Source organism: Ornithorhynchus anatinus, chromosome 1 (assembly GCF_004115215.2).
Source record: "Ornithorhynchus anatinus isolate Pmale09 chromosome 1, mOrnAna1.pri.v4, whole genome shotgun sequence".
Classification (NCBI taxonomy): Eukaryota; Metazoa; Chordata; class Mammalia; order Monotremata; family Ornithorhynchidae; genus Ornithorhynchus; species Ornithorhynchus anatinus.
This window is the reverse complement of record NC_041728.1, coordinates 90,711,584-90,735,991: the sequence shown is the minus strand read 5'-3', so window position 1 is coordinate 90,735,991 and position 24,408 is coordinate 90,711,584. Positions and strand designations below refer to the sequence as shown.

At 43.8% G+C, this 24,408-nt stretch overlaps 1 protein-coding gene across 1 annotated transcript in view; it reads right to left on the bottom strand.

The window, feature by feature from the left end:
• Positions 1–3,906: 3,906 nt before the first annotated feature.
• Positions 3,907–24,408, bottom strand: part of DDX1 (DEAD-box helicase 1) — a 40,157-nt gene continuing 19,655 nt past the window's right edge. Inside the window, exons 10-26 of the mRNA XM_029065535.2 lie at positions 23,959–24,031; positions 23,798–23,874; positions 22,665–22,779; positions 22,018–22,156; positions 21,506–21,566; positions 17,430–17,528; positions 16,455–16,544; positions 13,818–14,006; positions 12,245–12,296; positions 9,045–9,191; positions 8,745–8,836; positions 7,633–7,705; positions 7,379–7,451; positions 7,256–7,298; positions 6,241–6,336; positions 4,886–5,006; positions 3,907–4,228 (exon numbers count right to left, since the gene is read on the bottom strand). Of these exons, the coding sequence (XP_028921368.1) occupies positions 4,098–4,228; positions 4,886–5,006; positions 6,241–6,336; positions 7,256–7,298; positions 7,379–7,451; positions 7,633–7,705; positions 8,745–8,836; positions 9,045–9,191; positions 12,245–12,296; positions 13,818–14,006; positions 16,455–16,544; positions 17,430–17,528; positions 21,506–21,566; positions 22,018–22,156; positions 22,665–22,779; positions 23,798–23,874; positions 23,959–24,031 (1,671 nt within the window). The 3' untranslated portion in view covers positions 3,907–4,097. The remainder of the gene's footprint in view (positions 4,229–4,885; positions 5,007–6,240; positions 6,337–7,255; positions 7,299–7,378; positions 7,452–7,632; positions 7,706–8,744; positions 8,837–9,044; positions 9,192–12,244; positions 12,297–13,817; positions 14,007–16,454; positions 16,545–17,429; positions 17,529–21,505; positions 21,567–22,017; positions 22,157–22,664; positions 22,780–23,797; positions 23,875–23,958; positions 24,032–24,408) is intronic.

The window sequence follows — 24,408 nt, the reverse complement described above, 5'->3', positions numbered from 1 at the left end:
AAGTGCTCACTCGGTGCCAGGCACTGTTCTAAGCGCTGAGGTAGATACAAGCGTCTCGGGTTGGATCAGTCCGCATCCCTCATGGGGCTCACCATCTTAATCCCCATTTTCCGGATGAGGTAGCTGAGGCCCAGAGAAGTGACTCACCCAAGGTCACAAAGCAGACAAGTCGGGGAGCCAGATTTAGAAGCAAAGACGCAGCGTGGCTCAGTGGAAAGAGCGCGGGCTTAGGAGTCAGAGGTCATGGGTTCTAATTCCGGCTCCACCACCTGTCAGCTGGCTGACGTGGGGCAAGTTGCTTCACTTTTCGGTGCCTCAGTTACCCCATCTGTAAAATGGGGATTAAGACTGTGAGCCTCACGTGGGACAACCTGATGACCCTGTATCTACCTCAGCGCTTAGAACAGTGCTCGGCACATAGTAAGCACTTAACAAATACCAACATTATTATTTAGAACTCAGGTCCTTCTGAGCCCAGAACCGTGCTCCATCCACTAGGCCATGCATTCACTCCATCTTTAAAGGCCTCGTAAAATTTCACCTCCTCCAAGAAGTCTTCTCCTTTTCCCCAAACTCCCCTCTTAGCTCTTGTGCATAGACGTCACTGAGTGTTCAAGGGGGCTTGGTGAGAGAAATCTCCGTGAGGTGAAATGGTGAATACCATCTATTGAGAAGTGGGACAACCTGATAACCCTGTATCTACCCCAGGGCTTAGAACGGTGCTCGGCACAGAGTAAGGGCTTAACAAATACCGACATTATTATATTATTATTATTTGGTCATAGTTAAACCGCAAGTGGTAGAATTTGTATCCTATAACTCATGTCCATCTGGGTGGGGTGAGGGCAGCCAGAAGAGGTGGCAATGAAGCTGCCAGCAACTAAAGAGGCAGCAGGGACTAGGGGCAAAGAAAGGCTATCAGAATCAGAAGACACATCGTGGCCTAGTGGATAGAGCACAGGCCTGGGAGTCAGAAGGACCTGGGTTCTAAAACCGGCACCAGCGCTTGTCTGCTGTGTGACCTTGGGCAAGTCGCTTCACTTCCATCGCCCTATCCACTACGTCATGCTGCTTCCCCTAAACTATCCCTGAAGCAATTGGGGCATTCTCAGAAGAGACTGACTCCCCAGCTAAGAGTGGGAACTCACCATCCTTATGGGGAAGGGGAAAGGGAGAGGCCTCCTGAGGAGACTGTGTTGAGACCACACCGTGGTATTTCCACATGGTAAAGTATTTCTCTCTGATTAAGCTAACCTGGGGGAAGGGGAAGTTAGAGCAAATTAATTTGTGATATTTTTAGGGTTGAGCCCCTTGCCCAGTCACTTCAAGCAAAGTCTACAAGCAGAAGCACACAGCATCCGGTTTCGGGTAATCAGATCATCAAGCTTGGCCCCTGAAGCTTTGAACTCCAGTGGCTTGAAATATTATCTTGTAAACATCAGCTTCGGTATTTTCTGTTGCAATCTTTTCCAATTTGGGTCCTGATTATATCCCGACGTGGGTCCTTACCTTGTTTGGGAATCTGTTTTGGCCATGATCACCAGTGTCTCCCCCGAACTTCCAGTGGCGTCCCAGCTAAAATTCCTAATCCCATTATCTTCCCTTGGCTAGCCCTAAATGCATCCTAAATATATCCTAGCTGAGGGTTATACTGCTAAGTAGCCCTAATTTCCATTTCATGAAGCAAGAGCTCCTGAGTCTATTAATTCATCCTCTGTTTTTTTTTTATCTGAAAGTAATTTTTGTCTGCTTCTCTGATTAAATTGTAAACAATTTAATCAGAGAATGTGTGATTGCTTATGCACTCTTCCACTCAATCAGAAAAATTTACTTGGCCTTTAGTAAGTGCTTAAAAATGCCATAACTAAAAAACACTAAAACATGGACTCAACTAAGTCTACCTCAATGATAGCAATTAAATTTTCATAAGACCTTTTTAGAATCAAATTTACATCAACATAAAAAAAGAGAAAGGGGAGCTCATATTTCACTCTGCTGCCCGTGTCGTTTTCCTAAAACATACTGGGCACGTCTTCCCAAGACTCCCAAGCTTCCAGCGGTCGCCCAACCATAACCACATGAAGCGGGAATTCCTCACAGTGGGTTTTAGGGCAGTCAGTCAGCTCTCCCCCTCCTACCTATCCTGGCTCTTCTCCCAGTACAACCCAGACCACTTGTCTCCTCTAAAACCACCCTTTCTATTCCTCCATCTCCTTTCTTTGCTGTTGACCCCTTGCTCACAACCTCCTCCTCACCTGGAACTCCCTCTCTCAATATCTAACAGACCCCACTCTCCCATCTTCAAAGCTCTACTAAAATCGTCCTTCCTCCAGGAAGCCTTCGCTGAGTTATCTCCCCACTCTCTTCCACCCTCCCTTTTGCGTCACCTACACACTTGAATCCATCCCCCTGATCACTTGGCTTAACCTCCTCTTGCTTCCCCATCTGTTTATGTTAACGTCTGACTCTCCGGCTAGACTGTAAACTCCTTGAGGGTAGGGATCTCGGCTAGCAACTGTATTCACCCAAGCACTCGGTGCAAAATTAAGCGGTCAGTGATGGATGCGTATGCCACAATGCATCTGCAAACCCATTCCCTGGAAGTGAAATGGAACTCCCTTCATCTCTGCTGGACAATTGACTGGGCTGGGCTGTATTTTTCATCTATTCTACCCACTTTTGGTCCCACATTCATGCTTTTGTCCTTCTCTGTTGGGGAAGGCAGTCCCTGCCCCTCTAAATTAACCTCCCACACCCTAAAACAAGCTTGATCAATCATACTGGAAATGAAGTCAGTACAACTATACTGCTCTTGCTCCAGGAATAAATCTTTACTGGGCCAGCTCTCGACCCCTAAAACCAGTAGGGAAGCAGCATGGCCTAATGTATAGATCACAGGCTTGGGAGTCAGGAGGAGCTGGATTTTCATCCCAGTTCCACCAATGGTCTGCTTTGTGAACTGGTGCACACCACTTTACTTCTCTGTGCCTCAGTTACCTCAACTGTAAAATGGGGATTAAGACTGAGCGACCCATGCGGGACAGGGATTGTGCCTAACACAATAATAATGTCGGTATTTGTTAAGCGCTTACTATGTGCAGAGCACTGTTCTAAGCACTGGGGTAGATACAGGGTCATCAGGTTGTCCCACATGAGGCTCACAGTCTTAATCCCCATTTTACAGATGAGGTAACATGATAAGCTTGTATCTATCCCAGCGCTTAGTACGATGCCACAGTCTTAGTACCAAGACTGTGAGCCTCACGTGGGACAATCCGATTGCCCTGTATCTACCCCAGTGCTTAGAACAGTGCTCTGCACATAGTAAGCGCTTAATTTTCCCTCTGCTCCCTCTACCCCGGCTTCACCTCTCCTCAGCTAAGCCCTCTTTTCCCCCCTTTCCCTCTGCTCCTCCCCCTCTCCCATCCCATCCCCTCAGCACTGTACTCGTCCGCTCAACTGTATATATTATCACTACCCTATTTATTCTGTTAATGAGATGTACATCACCTTGATTCTATTTATTTGCTATTGTTTTAATGAGATGTTCATCCCCTTGATTCTATTTATTGCTATTGCTTTTGTCTGTCTGTCTCCCCCGATTAGACTGTAAACCCGTCAAAGGGCAAGGGACTGTCTCTGTCAACGATTTTTACATTCCAAGTGCTTAGTACAGTGCTCTGCACATAGTAAGTGCTCAATAAATACTACTGAATGAATGAATGCCTGGCACATAGCTTTTAACAAATACCACTAATAAGACAAAAACAAGAGACCCCTGAATCCTCAGCCTGTTTCACACTTGCATTCCCTAAACAAAATTTCTTACAATTTTACTTTCAGATTTCCAAAGTTTATCCAAAGGAAACTCAAACCACCTAAGAGGATTCAAGAAAAGATATTATAGTCATTTGGTTGCTTCTTTTTATTAGTGACATTTAACAATGAATTCTTAAACTAGTCATCCTTGTCATGCAAGAAAGTTAACAGCGTTTCCAAGTTTCTGTAAATTCTACTTTTCGGAAGAAGATGGCTGTTCAAAGACATTTGAAGGCTGCGCCGTTCGTTGCTGAAATTTCATCTAGTGTACGTTACAATCAGAAGGTTCTGAACAGCTGGTTAGGAAGGTAGCCAAGATGCAGGAAAGATGTCTGGGCCTCCTTTTCAAGGGCAGCCAACTCTTGTACTGTCGGTGCCAAAATATCCACATGGCCTTTATAATTTCCACCTGCAAGCCACACAGAAAAGAGATAACGTAAGGTAAATGCTTGAAATAACTTGTCAACAGTATTTCTGATCAATTACAACTGTTTAAACTTATTCTAGACATGCTACAGTGACTCTGGGTAATACTTATTAAATTTACAAACCATGGCCTTAAAGAAAAAATACTAACTGAATACAACAAAAATGTTACGCTGGCACTGTGGACAAATTTAAAAACAACACATTCATGGATGGTTTATTTAAATGGATTAAAATATATATTTCAGGGACTTTGCTGCGTTGTAATATCACTCAGTGTCCATCACCACCCGCACGTACCACACCACATCGTCCGAACAGACTGAAAAAAGTAGTCTCCCTATTTTCACAAATGTTGTATCTGAAGCATGTAGCAAAAACACTTAGTTCTCCGATTATACATGCATTTCCATCTCCAACCTGACTGAGATACTCAAGACAAAAGATATTCCACTACTCTTATGTGATCTAAAAGTTACACAAGGAAAATAACTAGGTTGTATCTACCATTAATGAACCTCATCTACACACATAAAAAAAATCTGCATTTGCCATTTGAAGCATGGAGCTTCTGAAAATAGTCAGTGTATTCACCAAGACCCTTACTAATTATTTAATTCACTGAAGTCAAAATAATTACCTCCAGCAGCCCTCTTTTGGCCGTAAGTAACTTTTCCATCAAATTCATCCACTGGAACTTTTATATCTGGTTCAACCTGGGAAATGGTACAGTTAAGGTGCTCTTCTATCTCGGACAGCAGCTAAATGGGAAAAACACAATGCATGTCAACACTTTTAAAAAAGGGCACTGCAATAATAAAGAAGCATTTGACAGATATTCTCTCCTCTGCATTTGCTGTGTGAGCTATTTCTCTTCAATACTGTTCAAGGGAAGCGTTCTGAAAGCAGGCAGCTTGCATTAAAGTACCAAGGCTCCAACGCCAACTTAGGTTAGCTTTCGATTACTTCTTATTTGCAGAGGTTTCTCTTTTCAGTTGGACAGAATTTGAAAATGTAGAACGAGTGGACTCGAGTTAAACTTTGATTTTCAATACCCAAGAATTAAGAAAATGAAAAGGAGATATTTTGGCAATCTCCAAAGAAGTTCCTGGATTCGAGGAAGGTGATTTTTTTTCCCTTCAAAAGACGGCCGTTAGAAAACACTGTTTGCTCATGCCGCTAGAGGAGTAAACTCTGCTCCGCGGTGTGTGTTACAACAGAAGCTAAATGGTACACTGAGAGATTTACTTATTAAAGGTCAAGAACATAATTTACTAATCATATCCAGAGGAAAGACTTTCTCAGTGGTATTTGTTGAGCACTTACTCTGTGTGGAGTAGTATATTGAACGCTTAGAAGAATACAACAGAATTGTACACGATGCCTGCCCTCGAGGAGTTTACAATCTAGCAGAGGAACAGATCTTAATACAAATTACAGATAGGGTGTGACAAATGCTATGAGAAGGGGGGGAAAGGAGTGCTTCTGTGGTGGAGAAGTGCTGAAATGGCAGGACACGGGGAAACAGAGAGGGGAGACGAGTGGTTCATCGGGCTATGCCTCTTGGAGAAGATGTGATTTCAGAAGAGTTTTGAAGATGGTGGAATGCAGTGGTTTGCCGGATGTGAAGGAAGGGGGAGTTACAGTTACAGAGAGAAGGGAGGATGTGAGCAAGAGGTCGGCAGTGAGAGAGACAAGAACCGGACACAGTGAGTAGACCAGCTTGAGAGGAGTGAAGAGTGTGAGCAGCGTTGGGGGGGGGGGGGGCAGGAGTGAGCTAAGTTTTCAAAATTTAAATTACTCTGCCCTTAAATGAATTCTTTCTGAAAAGTCATTAGATTATTTCCTTATATCCAGCTGCATTATTATTACGACATGTCTAACCATCAGATATAAAATGACCCATGAATCTAGCAGCCCGTTTTTTAAAAGAGAGTTGATCTGAGAGAGTTGATCTGGCCCCTTCCGTCTCCCTCCTCCAAATAAAAGCATTACCTGCATCTCATTATACCAGATGGTACAACCGCCATCTTCCTTGAGCCTCGTGTTATAGCATCCTTTTCCACGGCTATTACATACATGGTACCAAACCTAAAATGGAAAGCAACACTCTTATCTCATGGAGGTGAAAACGACTTGTGGGACAGCATATTGTTCACATGTACACAAGGAAAAAAAGACAGAGACCCTAGTTGTGTGGCACTATCCCAATTCCAAAACAGTATTTATTGAGCACTTACTGTAGGCAAAAAACTCTGTACTAAGCACTTGGGAGAGTACAGTACAACAGAGACGGTACACTGCTTGCTCACAAAGAGTTTACAGCCTTAGAAGCGGCGTGGCTTAGTGGGAAGAGCCCGGGCTTGGGAGTCAGAGGACGTGGGTTCTAATCCCAGCTCCGCCACTTGTCCGCTGTGTGACCTTGGGCAAGTCACTTCATTTCTCCGTGCCTCATTTACCTCATCTGTAAATTGGGGATTAAGACTGTGAGCCCCACGTGGGACAACCTGATTACCCAGTATCCACCCCAGAGCTTAGAACAGTGCTTAGCATACAGTAAGCGCTTAACAAATCCAATAATTATTATCATCATTAGTGAAATTCTAGCCCAGAGAAAGCTTTCAGTCTAGAGAAAATGAAGAGCTTACATTCAGCATTCAGCTTGGGAAGCTGCTATCTAGGTAACCAAAGTGCTGATTGTTGGCTTTCACAAAAAAATACAACGGTATAAACCAGGTTCTAATTGACTACAAGGGAAGTGAGGTATACAGTGCCATGTTCATTATTCTCCGGTGCAGAGAACACAATCTGTGAGCTCCTATTTATGCTACATGCCTTAAAACTTCAGTGAGAGGTCCGAAGTTGATTCTATAAAAGTTCTTAGCTTTCACATGTAACGGAATTCAATTCTACAGCGGAAGACATCAATTACTCTGAACCCAGACAACTTAAACACACCCATGGAGCGGTGAAAACATTCTCGGTTTTAAGCAGCGAAGCACCACATTACCTTCTCTTTTTCCGTTGCAACGAGGGACACAGCCAGACCCATTCTGAAACAATTCAGAAGTTTATTTTTCAGCGTTGTTTTTAAATTTGCGACGGGCATAAAATCAAAAATTGTTATCCGTACCTTTCGGCTCTTCCGACTCTACCGATCCGGTGAACGTAGTTTTGTTTCTCATCCGGAAGAGTGACGTTGATAACTGCGAGATGAATAATAATTATCAGTAATACGGAGTCTGTAAAAAATCCAACCTCAGATTTTCTTCATTAACTCTTAACCAGATTTGAGTTGAAACCTACTATGTGATTGGGCAACCACCTTTTCCAGCTAAAGCACACAGACTACAAACTCCACACTCTATCACAGTGAAGTTATTTTACCATAAGGAACACCATGGATATCAATTCCTCTGGCAGCTACATCTGTGCAGATCAAGAATCTCACATCTCCTTTCTAAAAAAAAAGGAAACAGATGGGAGGAAACACTGATTATTACACGTACTACTTTAAACTTACTTTACAATCAAAGTAAACTTAATTTTTCCAATCACTAGAGATTCCCAAAAGGTTTTATACAGGGTAGTAATTCAACAGAGTTCATTAGCAGGGAGGATACTAGAAATACGGGCTTTTCTTGAGGAGTTCTAAACAACTATCAATCTTTAAGACCTCACTAACTACTGGGAGCTACAAATTTTTTTACTGTAATTGCAGCACTAATTATATCGACTGAGCTTTCACTAGTTGCGGTGAACTGAACAAAACACTTGGGAAGTACGAAACAGAATGCTCTGTTCTCTTCTCACAAGGAACTTTCCCTCTTAATGGGGGTATAAATGTATCTAAAAATAGGAACATGAAACCACCATGCAGTTAAGCAAGTAATCTATGAACATCTACATAGATCAAATTTATTATTTCAAAAAAAGTTTTAATACTTAATGTCTAAGCTCTCTTTGAGAGTTTCTCCTATAACATATATTATGGTATATGTTATCTTTATTAATTTTTTAGAAACTCCTATCCAATTTAAAAAGTACTTTATATTGACAGCACCAACTGACTCACACTTCTAATGTCCAACATGATGTAATGCAAACTGAACACATGTAGAATTAATGACTTAATTCTAAAGGATGGAGTCCTTATTCTTGGACATAAATCGTCAATGTAAACACCCATTTTAAATTTAACAGGGCCTAGTGGAAAGAGCAAGGGGCTGGGAATCATGACACACAGATTCTAATTCCATCACTCCCACTGGCCTGCTGGGTGAACTAAGGCAAACATTTAACCTCTCTGGTCTCAGTTTCTTCACCTCTAAAGTGGGGACAAAACGCCTGCTCTCCCTAGATCGTGAGCCCCAGTGAGACAGAGACTGTATCTAATCTTATTATCTTGTTCTTTCCCCAGCACTTGGAAAAAGTTATAAATATCATATATACTTCTTCCCATTCTCCATGGAATATTAAAGAAATACAGTGTTCATTACCTTAAATCTTTCCAAGTTTTGTTTTCTTTCATGAGGCTTTCTATCACCATGTAGGCAAACACATGAGAACTGGTGTCCTTTTTTATCAGGTCCTGATTTTAAAAAAAATACATATTAGTATTTATTCTTGAGAACGACTCATTCATAAGAATTACTGCTGAAAAGTGTGAGAGAGATTCTGGCCAATCTGAGAATCAATGAGGCAGCGATGCTTTTCACTTTACAGGTGAGTTTTAAAATGAAATAAAAGCCTAATCGACAAAATGGAAAAGTATTCACAGTCCATTTAAAGGAAGTTACCTCCTCCTTGTTGCATAAAATACTGTTCCAAATTATCACAGTCTATTTTAGTTCTACAGAAGATAATTGCTTGATCCATCTTGTGTTCCTTGATTGCCCGGACAGTATATTCTCCCTTCAAGATTTTAATAGCTTCAGACCACATCTCTACACAAAAAAACAAAAAATATTATTACTCTGATACTGACATAAACGCAACACTTTCTGACTTTAGTGTTACGGTATGGATAGTCCATCAAATGTAAATATTTACACTGTAGACTTCTTCTCTGTTCTTTTTGCAATGCGACCGCAACCATACATATTGAGGGCCTACATTAGCACCGAGAGCTGCACGCATGTTTCGTTGGGGAAATTTACAAAGTAGTGCAAAGGACAGAGAGACATAAACTGCCAAAAATACAACAGTTAAAAAGATCATGGGTGTAGATGTAAATAATAAACACTCTGAACACATACAAATAACTAAATAGACTGCAGAGGAGTTAAGATAACTGAAAGCGCAGCATAAAGTGAAGGTAAGGGGACTCATTAGGGAACAAGTCTGAGAAACGGTACCATCTTAGCAAAAGGGGTACACGGATTGGCAAGACTGAGAGTTCCTAGTAGGAGGAGAAAGCAGGAGCACAACGGCCCCCAAATCCATCAGCTCCAGATAAAAAAGAATGAAGAGGGGAGGAGCTGACATTAGGAAAGCCAGTAAGGAAGTCAATAGTAGAAAGCCGGTAGCAGAAACAGCGTGGCTTAGTGGATAGAGCACGGGCCTGGGAGTCAGAAGGACCTGGGTTCTAATCGCGGCTTCACCACGTGTCTGCTGTGTGACCTTGGGCAAGTCACTTAACTTCTCTGTGGTTCAGTTACCTCATCTGGAAAATGGGGATAAGAGTGTGAGCCCCAAGAGGGACAGGGCCTGTGTCCAACCGGATTAACTTGAACAGTGCTTGGCATAGAGTAAGCACTTTTTGAGTACCACAATTATTATTATTAGGTTAGTCCACTCAGGGTGGTGGAGGTACAGGTGGAGGAAGGAATGGTTCTGTAAGATACTGAGGAAGAATTAACAGGACTAGAGAGGCTTGAATTTAGGAGGAAAATTTAGGAAATGTCAAAGATGAAACCAAACTTCTGAGCTTATGATGAGGATGGTATTTGTTAAGCGCTTACTATGTGCCATGCACTATCCTAAGCGCTGGGGGAGATACAAGTTAATCAGGTTGTCCCAAATGGGGCTCACAGTCTTAATCCCCATTTTACAGATGAGGTAACTGAGGCACAGAGAAGTGAAGTGACTTGCCCGAAGTCACACAGCTGACAAAGGGATGGAGCCGGGATTAAAACCCACGACCTCTGATTCCCAAACCCGGGCTCTTTCCGCTGAGCCACGCTGTTTCTCATATGGGGCAGGATGGGTGGTGATGACTGTACCATGAAGGCAGGGAACGTGTGTTTTGCTTCTGCTGTGTTCTCCCAAATATTCAGTATAGTGTTCAGCAATCGGTGGGAGCTCAATACAAACCATCGACTGACTGTTAGTTGGAATAGGAATACTCAATAAGGAGAAAGTTTAAAAGGGAAGAGGAAGTGGGGCAACCATCAAGGCTTTGCATATTACATAGTTGTTCCCATAGGATTAAAAAGGCTACACAACTAATTCAAGAAGTCAGGATTGGATGAGGTGTGTGGGAGAGTCATGCTCTTTGGTACCAGGGCAAGAGCACAGGGAGATCTTCAAATGTTGTATTAAAATGATGAAAGCAAACTAAGGCATCAGCAAAGGAAACACAATTCTTTCCCATCCGGAAAACCCCAACACCTCTTTCTCTGAAGGATTTTTGCTGGTCGATATACATAAATCAGTATGAAAATTGCTTAAAATCAAATTCAAATTTAACATAGTCACAAACAATTATTGAAGTTGACTGGTCTTTTCAGAAGTATTTTTTAAATTAGAATGGAAGTTCCGATGACAACTTCAGATACTTAGCTTTATGTATTTCTAAATTACTAGAAGGAAATATTAGTTCTCGCACACCTGAAAATATCTACGCAGCATGAGTATGAAAAGTCCAGCATAGATCTCTCACAGCTATTGCTGGCTGGAAGAGCAGGGATAACCCTCCACAAACGATGGCCTCTCCTTCCTCTCCTCCCTTCTCTCTTTCTACTGCCCACCCCGCATGCTCCGCTCCTCTGCCGCCCACCTCCTCACCGTCCCCCGTTCTCGCCTATCCCACCATCGATCCCTGGGCCACGTCCTCCCGCGGTCCTGGAATGCCCTCCCTCCTCACCTCCATCAATCTAATTCTCTTCCCCTCTTCAAAGCCCTACTGAGAGCTCACCTCCTCCGGAGGCCTTCCCAGACTGAGCCCCCCCCTTCCCTCTGCTCCCCCTTTCCTCTCCCTCCCATCCTCTGCTCTTCCACCTTCCCCTCAGCACTGTGCTCATTTGTATATATTTATTACCCTATTTATTTTGTTAATGAGGTGTATATCTCCTTGATTCTATTTATCTTTATAATGTTGTCTTGTTTTGTTCTGTTTTGCTTTGCTGTCTGTCTCCCCCGATTAGACCGTGAGCCCATCACTGGGCAGGGATTTCTCTATCTGTTGCCGAACTATACATTCCAAGGGCTTAGTATAGTGCTCTGCACATAGTAAGCACTCAATAAATACTAATGAATGAAAGAATGAATGATGGGTTTAGCCAGAGAGCTGATCTCAGTTTGACCTTTAACTCATCTGCTAATTCTTCCCACCAAATCGCTGGCCAAGAAATAAGCTCCCCTTTCTATGGAGAGCGGGAGACAGATTCCCTTCGCTAAGCTTAGGTCACCGAGATCCTGTGGTGAGTTGAAGCCACGACGCTGAGAAGCAGCGTGGCCTAACTGGATAGAGCGTGGGCCTGGGAGTCTGAAGGACCTGGGTTCTACTCCCGGCTCCGCCACTTGTCTGTTGCGTGACCACATGCAAGTCACTTCACTTCTCTGTGCCTCAGATATCTCAACTGCAAAACGGGGTTTAAGACTGGGAGTTGCATGTGGAACAGGGAATGTATCCAACCAGATTAATGTATATCTACCCCAGTGCTTAGAACAGTGCCTGGTACACAGTAAGCATTTAACAAATACCATAAAAAATAAATAAAACAACAACTCAAGTTGTTCTTTAAAAATGTGTTGCAGAAAGATGATTCTTACTTACCTGAGCTATTAGCACCGGGTCTCGTGTTATCTTTGGCATGTACTTCATCAGTCTACAAAAAATAACAAAAATCACTATTACAGTCCAAAAACTTTCAAATACCCAGAAACAAGACCCGAATGCAAAATGATAACTAAAGAAAAACACCAGCAGCTTCAAGTTGTTCTGATCAGTTAGAAATGGCGGTCTTCGAGCACCCAAATGATAGGCGTAGTATTTCTGAAGAAATTGTTCATACCAAATGGAGTCATGGCATTGGAGTTTAAAACAGGCACAGTAACTTTTTTTAAATAAAACGCATAACTTGGTTTTCAATAAAAGACAAAAATATTCAAGAGCCTTTAAAAATGAGTCAGGTTTATTAAGGCTGACGCTTGGACTTACCCTTGGATCTGTGACCTTTGGACATTTGATATTCTCCCCACCCCATAGCATTTACATCCATCTTTAAATTACATATTAGAAATTACTTATTCATAATAATAATAATAATGTTGGTATTTGTTAAGCGCTTACTATGTGCCGAGCACTGTTCTAAGCGCTGGGGTAGACATAGGGGAAGCAGGTTGTCCCACGTGGGGCTCACAGTCTTAATCCCCATTTTACAGATGAGGGAACTGAGGCCCAGAGAAGTTAAGTGACTTGCCCACAGTCACACAGCCGACAAGTGGCAGAGCTGGGATTCGAACTCATGAGCCCTGACTCCAAAGCTCGTGCTCTTTCCACCGAGCCACGCTGCTTATTCATTCTTATTGTCTGTCTCCCCCTCTACACTGTAAGCTCATTATGGTCAGGGAATGTGTCTGCTAATTCTGCTGCACTGTACTCTCCTGAGCGCTTAGTGTAATGCTCTGCACATAGTAAGCGCTCAACAGATACCACCGATTGACTGCCCAAGAACCAAGTGGGCATGGTTGTGATTAACTGCAATATGAGAAAAAAACAAAGGTTACTGTTCTCCAGGGATCTAAACAGTAACTCCATTCAAAATAGAAAGTAAGAGCACTACATGAGGTCTTTCAAAAATGATTATTCACCCCAAATGCGGGAGAGCTGGTATGAGGCTTTTGGGCCACAATATTTGACCAAGTGGTCACAGGCTCATCAGGCACTGTTCGATCTGGGGCGGAGAGATCCTTTCTCCCGCCCTGCCACAGTCCCTCTCTAGAGAGTAAGGAGGCAAGATTCATTCACTGAAACGCCTGTCATGATTTTTATTGACTCAGTCTTCTTCCAGCTGTAATGGACACTTTAAAGCTTATGTGGTTCTCTGCATGGTGAATGTATTTTTTTCCTCAGCTGAACTTGATCTGGGTAATGATAATGGTGAAGAACTTCTCGAGCTAGCTTAAGTGTTAAATGCAGAGGGTGCCATCCTCCTGACATACAAAAGCAAAGTTCAAAGACTGACTACCCTGTGGAATGTGTCAATCTTTCAATAAAGCATCAAGATCCTTACGTGCAAGAGACAAGACCGTACAACAGGAGAGTTAAAAGAAGTCCCGAGAAGGGCTGAAAGCAGATGGTCTCTTTCCCCTCCCAAAGGCAATGTTCCACACTGTACTCTACTTACTCGAATGTGATTTTTGCCAAGCCTTTCCCACTGTCTGTCAGTTTTGGGATTTACAGGAACAACAACATGATGTACGGTTTCGGGAACCGAGTCTTCCCCTTTCAGATCCACCCAGGTGGGAAAATGCATGATTTTCTCCGACAGCTTCTTGACGTCAAAAGAATGCAGGGTAGCTGAGCAAACAATTACCTAAAAGCCAAAATATATATATATATATATATGATATTTGATTCCTTACAGGTGCGGCAGCCCAATTTCACAAGCATATTGTACATACTGAAAGCAATCAAAGCTGTTTTCGCCCATCTGAAACAAATTTATCAAGCATTGGTTAATTTACACCTGAAGTCGCTTTACTTATACTTAAATACTGACAGCACTAATTTTTAATAGCAGTAATCGCCAAAGCTGGGGAAGAGCTAAGGGAGGGGAAAAGAAAACACACAGCAAATGGGAATGTTTTACCTTTTATTACCTATCCTGTCCGCCACGTACTTGCCGTGTGACCTCGGGAAAGTCACTCAACAGCTCTGTGCCTCAGTTCCCTCGTGTGCAAAATGGAGATTCAATAGCTGCTCCCTCTCCTTCTTAGACTGTGAATCCCATGTGGGGGCCTGATTATCGTCTATCTACCCCAGCGCTTAGCACCGTGCTTGGCACATGAGCCCTTAACAGATACCACCATTAATATTATTATTACGACTACCAACCGAAATATCCAATCAGTGGAACTGAGCACTTATTGTGTGCAGAGCACTGAACTAAGCACTCGGGAGAGGTATGATACATAGAGAGTTGGTAGACGAGATCCCTGCCCACAAGGAGCTTACAGTCTAGAGGGAATGAGACATGGAAAAACAGGTTGATGCTACAAAATTTTGGGTAGGGCCACAGGCCTTGGGCCACCAGTAAAAGTAAATAAATAAAAGGCCAACTGATGTACACCCCCTCGGTTTAGGACTGCGAGAATCAGAAGGAATTGCGGTGTAGTGCTTTAGGTGAGATTTATGTTCACACAAGAATGGGGGTCCCCACAGGATCCTGGGCTGGGGACTGACTGTGTTCAAACGCAGGCTCCTCCTGCTATAGATGAGGGTAAGGTCCATTTGGGAAAAGGGAATGAACGAGAAATGAAAGAAGGGGCAAAATCTAATTAGTTTCTTTTCAGCCATTCAAGTATCTGACACATTGGGAATATTCATTAAACGATGACCCATCCTAAAGTCTAACCTAAACGATGCAGTTTCCAACAAGTTGGGACTTTCATTTACCCAAACTGAGAGAAGCCGTGACATTCCCTGTGCAGAAGCTCCGATACCACCCTTAGAATGTAAAGATAGGGATGACAGCCCGGGAGAGAACGGAGCATTTCTGTTCCTGGCCTCTCCATCTCTGCAATCTTGCATTTCCTCCTGCATTCAGGACATCTCTACTTAGATGTTCTGCCGACACCTCAAACGAAGCATGCCCAAACGTGACTCCTCATCTTCCCACCAAACCCTGTCCTCTCCCCAACTTTCCCATTCCTGCAGAACAAAGCACCACTCTATCTCCCAAGTCCGCAACCTTGGCATTAACCTTGATTCATCTCTCTCCTTCAACCCGTACATTGTCAGTACCTTAATCCCGCCCATTCTTTCTCTGCAGCATCTCTAGAATCCACACCCCCTTCCTTTCTATACAAACTACACACCAGTCCGAACCTTTAGAATTTCCCGTCTCGACTGCTGCGTCGACCTCTTCGCCGACTTCCCTAACCTCAGTTCCTCCCTTCTCCAATCCATATTTCACTCTGCTGCCTGGATCATTCTTCTAAAAATAATAATAATTATTATTATTATTCTACACATCTCCCAACTCCTCAAAACCTACAACGGTTGCCCACTCGTAGCTTCGTCGAGAAGAAACTCCTCACCTTCGGCTTTGAGAAATTCAGTCTTCTCTCTCCTTCCTAACTCATCTCTCTCCCTCTTAAAATATATTCCTTTCGCTTCATTCCTCTAACACCAACCTACTCGCTGACCTTCAATCTTGTCTAACTCAGTGCTGACCCCTTGCCCACGCCCACCCACCCTCTGGCCTGGAACTCCCTTCTCCTTCATATCCAACAGACCTGCATTCTGCTCATCTTCAGACTTGCTAAAATTTTTTTATCTCCTCCAGCAAGCCTTCCCTGACTAATCTCTCATTTCCCCCATCTTCTTTTCCCTCTCTTCCCACATCACCTGTACATTTAAGTCTGTACTCCCTAAGTTCTTTGATATCCCCCCAGAAGCCCCTGCAGCACTTAAATCCACATCCCTGTATTCTGTTGCTTCCTTTCGACCTGTAATTCATTTCAACGTCCGCCTCTCGCACTGGACTGTAAACTCCCGGAAGGATGGGATCGTGTCAACCTACTCTACCGGACCCTCCCAAATGCTCAAGTTCAATGCTCTGCATATAGTAAGTGCTCAAAAATCACTGCTGATTGATTTCCTTTAATTCTAAAACCAGCCTTCAATGTTTTTTTATATTTATGACGAGTTGCCCTCAACAAGTTAGGTGGAGAGAATATAATGGAATGCTGACAATGCCTAAATATAATCAGGTTTAAACACAGAACGCATTGACTATGAAACAAATTAGGCTTTATACCTGGAGTCTCTTCCCATCGGAAGTTATCTGAGGAATCTGACTGTGCATCCTGTTTATAAAGTCAGAGTAGCCTTGGGATAGAAGTCCATCCTAAATGGGAAGAAGGGAGAGGCAAAACAAGATTTCACTTCGAGAGTCAATCGGGAGATGAAAAAATGTAGGCAAGGCAGGAAACTTCCAGCACTCTATTGATTCATCGAGATCATATAAATACTAAATCCGCGACTTCAAAGAATCGCATTTCGGTGTGGGTTCTGCCACCACTTTAAATTACTGCAAGTGACAAATGTAGGTCCGTGGCTTTTCCCCCACACAGTGAAACAAAAATGTCGAATCTGAAACAGTAGCACTCCGAAGACTCCACAGTAGTTCATTCACTCATTCAATCGTATTTACTGAGCGCTTACTGTGTGCAGGGCACTGTACTAAGCGCTTGGGATGTACAATTAGGCAGGAAGATGATCGACGCAGCAGTACGTAAAGACAGACACTGAAAAATTGGCAAATGACTAAAAGTCCATGCAGAGGCACAACTGAAATATAGATCAACTAGCGGGAACGAGGATCCTTAGCGTACAACCAGGGTGCCCAACTCTGCCTCCCCTTTCCTCCCTTCTCACTCCAGACGTTCCTGCAGCCGAGGTGACATCCGGCCTCAGTGGCTTCAAGATACTGCCACTCTCCCTCATCCTCCCACTACTGGCTCTACACGTCTCTGAACCTGCCTCACCTATCTGCATTTTTAGCACTGAAAGAACTCTCAAAACGCAACATTTACAACTTCGCATTGCGCCTTCAAAATATTAAGATATGGGCTACTCAGATCATATCTGTGACCTCTCGAATCTGAAATGCATATGCTACTAGGTCTCAAAAGTGGCGATCTTCTATTCTCTAGAAATTTCCAGGATTTCTACTGAAGTTATCCATGACAGTAGTGATACACACAGTTACGATGTATATTGTTCTACTCACTGCTTCATCCAGAACCAAGAATCTAACTTGAGATAAATTAAGTTTTCCGGTCGATACCAAATCATCTAACCGTCCGGGAGTTCCAACGACTATATCCACCTGCAAAACGAGAACGGAGAGAGACAGGGTTTTAAACCTCCAATGCGAAAGGATATTTCCAAAGCAGTTCTTAGGCAAATACTGAGTTTTCCTTACTAAAACCTGCTAATTGGGCGAAGGAAAGAGGCCACAAGTAATGAGATGAGACAACCCTTTAGCTGGCATAAGATCAAACTGATTTTCAATAACCTAAGATTTAAATAATCAAATCAACCTATCAATTTTAACCCTGCTAACACCCACCATACTACACGGTACATAAAGATTTTGAAACATTCCTCCTCTTCCAGTCCACGTCTCAGATCTGCATCACACCACTTCCTTCTTTCAAATATGTAACCCAAATTATTGGGGGGATGACATTCACATAAGCCCTGAAAGCAGCAAGATAACTGCAAATCTGAGGCAACGGCTTCAAATGTTAAAACAACTACCGATCCAGTAGGCAGGATTTTTACCCATCCCCTTACATCCACCCTCACATTTGAAAGGAGGGTTGCCCAGAGGTGAGGGAAAATGTAGTCAGCCATTACCATGACATGAGATACATGACGTGCATCGCTATATTTGTGACATCCTTAAGAAATCAACCAATCAAATGTACTAAGTGCTTACTGTGGGCAGAGCACTGTGCTAAGTGCTTGGGTGGGTACCGTATAACAGAATTGGCAGACATGTTCTCCCTGCCTACAAGGAGCTTGGTGTAGAGGAAAAATCAAGGTATTTCCTCTGTGCCAAGCACTGTACTGAGTGCTGGGGTAGAGACAAAATAATCAGGTCCTACAGAGGGTTCAAAGTCTTAGTAGGAGGGAGAAGAAATATGGAATCCCCATTTTGCAGTTGAGGGAACTGAGGCACAAGGAATTTAAGTGCTCAACATCATACACAAGAGGCAAATGGAAAGGTGTACTGTGAACGTGCTGGGAAAGGGCCGGTCCAGAGACCACGCTGCTATCTGCATCCAAGCACAAGCCCTGCAGTAACTGGCGTACAGTCCAACAGGCGGCCGCTGTCGTCCCCCGACAACGGCCAGTCCGGGACCCCGCTTCCGACACGTCCCACCTACCGCCGGTCCCGTGGACTTAAGCGGCTGCGGATCGCATCCCGGGCCCGTCCCCCACACAGCTGTGGAAATCCACCCCGGCTGCCACCTTCCCGACGCAATAACCGGCATCCTCGGCGTCCCCGCGTCTAGAGGCCCGACCACCGTGCTGCCTCCGTGGCATCCTGCACCGGCTCTTCTCCGCATCACCAGGGAGCTTCCACCCCATCCTGCCCTGCACCACCCTGGCCAGAAAACCAACCGCAGCGGTCGCATCCACCGCGTCGGCCACGGCCCGGCACTGCCTCCGCAAAACCTCGGGAGGCCTGCTGCCGCCGGAGTGGTCACCGTGGCCACGGCTGTGACCGAGGGCTCCAAGCCTCGACGAGCCAGAAATTCCGCTCCTCTGGCCAGGACACCCTACTGATCTCTGTTTTCACCTTACATTGTCTTAGTGCTCTGTTTCATCACCCCTTCTGTGCCTGTCACCGGTGCCCACTCCCCCTTTTCAATTTCAGACGGTGAGTCCTCCGAGGGTCGGCGACCGTATCTAATTCCTACCTGTGTATTTTTTCCAGTGCTTAACACAATGCTCTGTAGAGAGTAAGCACTTAATAAATAGCATCATTTCTACTCCTACAAGCCCTCAGGGAGAACTAAAGATGAGTAGAGGGCACATATCAACAATCGCTACCTCACCCTATTCCTTCTCACCTCCGCAGTCGTTATTAATAATGCTACTAGTAAAACTATTTGCGAACGAGGAAAATGGTTTCGAAGGGGCAGGTGGGGAGGCAGGAGGAGAGTGTGCCCTATACCACAAACCTATACGAGGGCAGTTTCACGGAGACTCAGCTTTGGGGGGCCCAAACATTTCTTTTAGATGCACACTCTAATGATACTAATAGAAGCCATCTTATTAAGAATGAGATGAAATCAGTCTCTTGAGAAAGATTTGGCTAGAACTCTTCTTCATTCAACTGTATTTACTGAGCACCGTGTGCAGAGCACTGTACTAAGCACTTGGGAGAGTACACTATAACAAAAAACAGACGCATTCCTTGCCCACATCAAGCTTACAGTCTAAAGACTAGAATTTAGAACGGAGAGTCTAGAGTTTCTCAGAACCAGTCGAACTACAGGCACTTGAAAAGTGCTCATTTCTTTGCAACCAGGCACCTAGCCAAGGCTTGGAGAGAAGAAATCGGTGACCCTCAATTTTCTAAAAAATAACTGTGGTGAGCCAGAGTGACTCCATCTTGTAAGGCAGAAGCCATTTCCTGTTCCCCGACCCCATGAGCAACAAAGTCAAGGGAGGAATTGGAGGAGAAACGGAATTTTCTTGCTGAGAAGTTTGAGGAGGGCTCGAGACGCTGAAGAGAAACGGAATTGTTCTGCAGGGGAATCTGAGGAGGAGTTAAGTTGCCCTGCTGTCGGGCAGGAGGAAGACTGCCGGAGAAGCCCACGGGGTAAGCGCGGGGGTGGAGAGGGGTAGCCAGCCCCCACTGGCTTCACCCGGTAACGAGTTTGAGACAGCAGGCCATCGGGGCAGCAAATCAGGACCCCCCCCCCCCCCCTGCTGCAAACCCCTTCCTGACCCCGTAAACAACTGATAAAAGGGGGAAGGCCCCGATCCCCTGGGCCGCGGCAAAACCATCTAAGACAAGCACTGAGACGCCCACTGCCGGCCGTGGCCCAAGCATCGAAGACCTGAACCAGGAGTCGTGTAGAGGGCAGCCGGACTCCTTCAACCCCTCCGACGTGGGATCATCTGTGCGGACTTGGAGAAACCAGTCAGACTGGTAGCTACGTGTGTCTTAATTTGTGTTTGTGTATGCATCTACCCCGTTCTTCAGTAGGTCAAGTATGAAATGAAGCTTTCCGCGTTATACAGCGGTGGTTCGATTTCACTTTGAACTTGTCAACGAGCGCCTGATTAAGGGGAGACAGATCCCCGGTGACAGGCTCAAAGATTAAGCTCTTGATATTACCAGAGGTCATGAGTTCGAATCCCGCCTCTGCCACTTGTCAGCTGTGTGACTGTGGGCAAGTCACTTAACTTGCCTCATCTGTAAAATGGGGATTAACTGTGAGCCTCACGTGGGACAACCTGATTCCCCTGTATCTACCCCAGTGCTTACAACAGTGCTCGGCACATAGTAAGCGCTTAACAAATACCAACATTATTATATTAAGGGGAGACCAACCCTGGGGGAAGGGTTCGTAGATCAAGCCCAATACTAAAGGGGAGACAATTCCCCGGCGATGGGACAAATAATAATAGAGACATTCAAGATCTTTCTATTTGCTAAACAATAGTTAGAAGGTTATGTAATCTCAGACAGAGCCTTTTCCCCCGACTATGGGGCTCACAATCTATTTTATCCCAATTTTAACAGATGAGGAAAATGAGGTTCAGAGAGATTTAGGAACCCTCGGTCACACGGCAGGCCAGGGACAGAGCTGGGTCTATTTTAACAATAATATTAATTACGGTATTTGTTAAGCATTTACTTTGTGCCAAGCACTGTTCTAAGCCCTGGAGTAGATTCAAGATCATCACTTTGTCCCATGTGGGGCTCTCAGTCTTAATCCCCATTTTACAGATGAGGTAACTGAGGCACAGAGAAGTTAAGGGGCTTAGCTAAGGTCACAAAGCAGACAAGTGGCGGAGCTGGGATTAGAACCCATGTCCTCTGATTCCCAAGCCCTGGCTCTTTCCACTGAGCCACACTGCTACCCAAGATCTCATCAACATTTATGTGGAAACCTTTCTAGTATTTCCCAAAATCCCCCAGTAAATTGAGAGGCGGAGGGCTGAGAGTGGACAGCTGAACTGAGTGGCTGAATAACAAGAATACCGAAGCAGTTGTAGTTCCGGAAGCATAATAGGTTTTTTGCTTTAGAAAGAGAAATCTCATGTGGAAAAACTTACACCATGCTCCAGAACAGAAAGCTGATCCCTTGCGGCAACACCCCCGATGATCAATAGCTCTCTGAAAAAAATATGAGTATGATGTATTTATTAGAGCAGAAATGTCCAAAACACTTATATTTCTTGATGCTATTACGTTCGCAACATGGGAAATGTGGCTCGGGGACCTAAATTAGGCCTCTGAGACACGATCCCTGGGTTCTATTCCAGGATCTATCTTGTTTGGTGCTTCGGCATTGATGGCAGATGTGAGGAATTGTTCAAAGCAGAAAAACGGATATGTAAAGTGAGGGACAACCATTCTGTGAGCAAATATTTCCAGAAACATAAATTATGTGCATTCTGTACGATAAAAACCTTCATGATTTACTGCAGTCTATGAAGGGAAATAGTATGATAACAACGTTCTTAGGATGCACCCAACACTGTGCAACACACTGGGGTAGATACAAAGGTAACAGAATTGGAAATGACTGGGCCTAAAAATCATTCAACTACTAAAGAGGAATTACCTTAATTTAGGATTATCAACATATTTCTTAAATTGTTTAACGTTGTTCAGGGTTTGTTCCGCCAACTCTCTAGAAGGTTCAATGATGAGCGCTTTAGGAGCGTTGGGAAGAAATTTTGTTTGAGCCACTTGTGCGTTCCCTAAGGAGGAAAAAATAAGATGCATTTAATCAGTTATCTAAATTGTTTATTTTGAAAATAAAAACATCCCAACACTACCAAATTCAGAGCTTACCATAATTCAGATGATTAGGCAAGGCTACGAAAAATAATTTCCCTAAAGTTATTTTTAAAACTGTTAGTCATAAAGTATGCATCTGGGTTACCGGTATATTGAGCCAAGTTTAATCAAATATCTACTCCATCCTTAAATGAACAAATATATTTATTCATCAGTATTTACAAAATGGCTTCAAACTTGGTAGGCGATAAAGCCTGATGGGCCTAGAACCTAAAATTTAAACTTTGAACAAGATGTTCCTAAAACAAAACAACAACAAAATAAATCATTAAGGATGACTTTATTAAAAAGCGATGTGTCAATAGGCAAAAGAGATCCCTCACTACAACAATTTATTCTTCAATGGCAGATTTCTGCCTTCCAAAGTTAGCTGATGCTTGAACCATCGATCCTTCCATATGTACTTACCTGAATGCTGGGATTTTACAACATGACCCTCTGGAGCCTTGGAAAGACCAACATAACCATCTTTAGGTGGAAATTTGAACTCTTCTTCACCAAAGTTAAACTTTAGTTCGGCATTCTGGGAAATTCAAGGGAAAGAAAAGAGTCAACAGTCCGGCTTCACGGTAATTTCCACTGTGTGCAGTAAAAAAAAATGGGTTGAAAATGACACTATTCAACAAATCTTCACAACTCTTCCCATCTCTAAACCCCTTCAGGAATCACATTTCCTCCAGGAGGCCTTATTTCCCCCAACCGCTGTATCGGCTTGCTCTGATCAAGCACTTGCTTACTTAGAGAGGCAGCATTATAAAAGCACTGGCAAGTGAGTCTGGAGATCAGAGTTCTAATCCTGGCTCCACCACTTTCCTGCTCTGGGACTTTGGGGCAAGTTACAATTTCTCTGTGCTTGCTTTCTCTGCTGGAAAATGAGGAGTTAATTCCCATTCTACCTCCCATTTGACTGTGGCTCTCACGAGGGAAGGGGAGTGAGAAAGACCAGATTACTTCATATCTACCCTAGCAACTACCGGACCGGAATGTGACAGACACATTAGGCAGGCAGGAATTGACCCAGGGCAAAGTGCATACGCTACATTGTTTCAGTTTTCCCTAAAGGCCAGGACTCACTTTTGGCCCACTGAGAGCTCACCTCCTCCGGGAGGCCTTCCCAGACTGAGCCCTCTCTTTCCCTCTGCTCCTCCTCCCTTCCCCTCCCCCCACCCTTTGCTCTTTCCCCTTCCCCTCCCCTCAGCACTGTGCTCATTTGTACATATTATTTATTACCCTATTTATTATGTTAAGGTGTATATCTCCTTCATTCTCTTTATCTTGATGATGTTGTCTTGTTTTTGTTTTGCTCTGTTTTGCTTTGCTGTCTGTCTCCCCCATTTAGACTGTGAGCCCGTCACTGGGCAGGAACTGTCTCTATCTGTTGCCGAATTGTACATACCAAGCGCTTAGTACAGTGCACTGCACATAGTAAGCGCTCAATAAATACTACTGAATGAATGACCAAAATGGTGCCGGACAGCAGGGCCATGATCCAGTCTAGCATTACACCTACAGCAAAAAAGCTTAGTTTGATTTGTTATTACCTTTAAAACGCAGGCAGCAAAGATGCCTTGGTTCTTCATGTGTGGTGGTACTTCAAATGCCAGGCCAAGGTCTTTTCCTTGAGAAAAAAAATGTATGCGGGGAAATGTAAATTGTAACTAGATTTCTTCTCCTGCCACCCCCAAAGTCCCAAATAGCTTACCATTTTTAGAGAACTTAACTTGTCCTTTGTCGACATCTAGGTAGCATCCAATAGTGTCATGCATTGTGAATTCCTAGATGCAAAGAATAGACACGATCCTCGGGTACCGCTTGCTACAGTAAAAGCAGTGCCTGACTTCCAGCCTAGCTCGAAAAAGCAACTGCAGAACTACTGGACTCAGAAGCAGACGTCTCAAGATACAATTTTATCATAAACTGTAAAGATTCTACTGTATTAACGATCTTGAGAAAGAACACTAAAAACTGGACTCCATTAATGATTAATAGCCATTAGATGAGTTAAAGTGACATGAGGTCAGAAATCGGATGAAAGCATCACAGATTACACAAATATCAAAAAGGACCCTATTAAAGTGTAGGCAGGAGGAAAACGTAATCTTCTGGAAGGGACAAAATATAAACAAGAGGACATTTTTGGAATGCTTTAGCC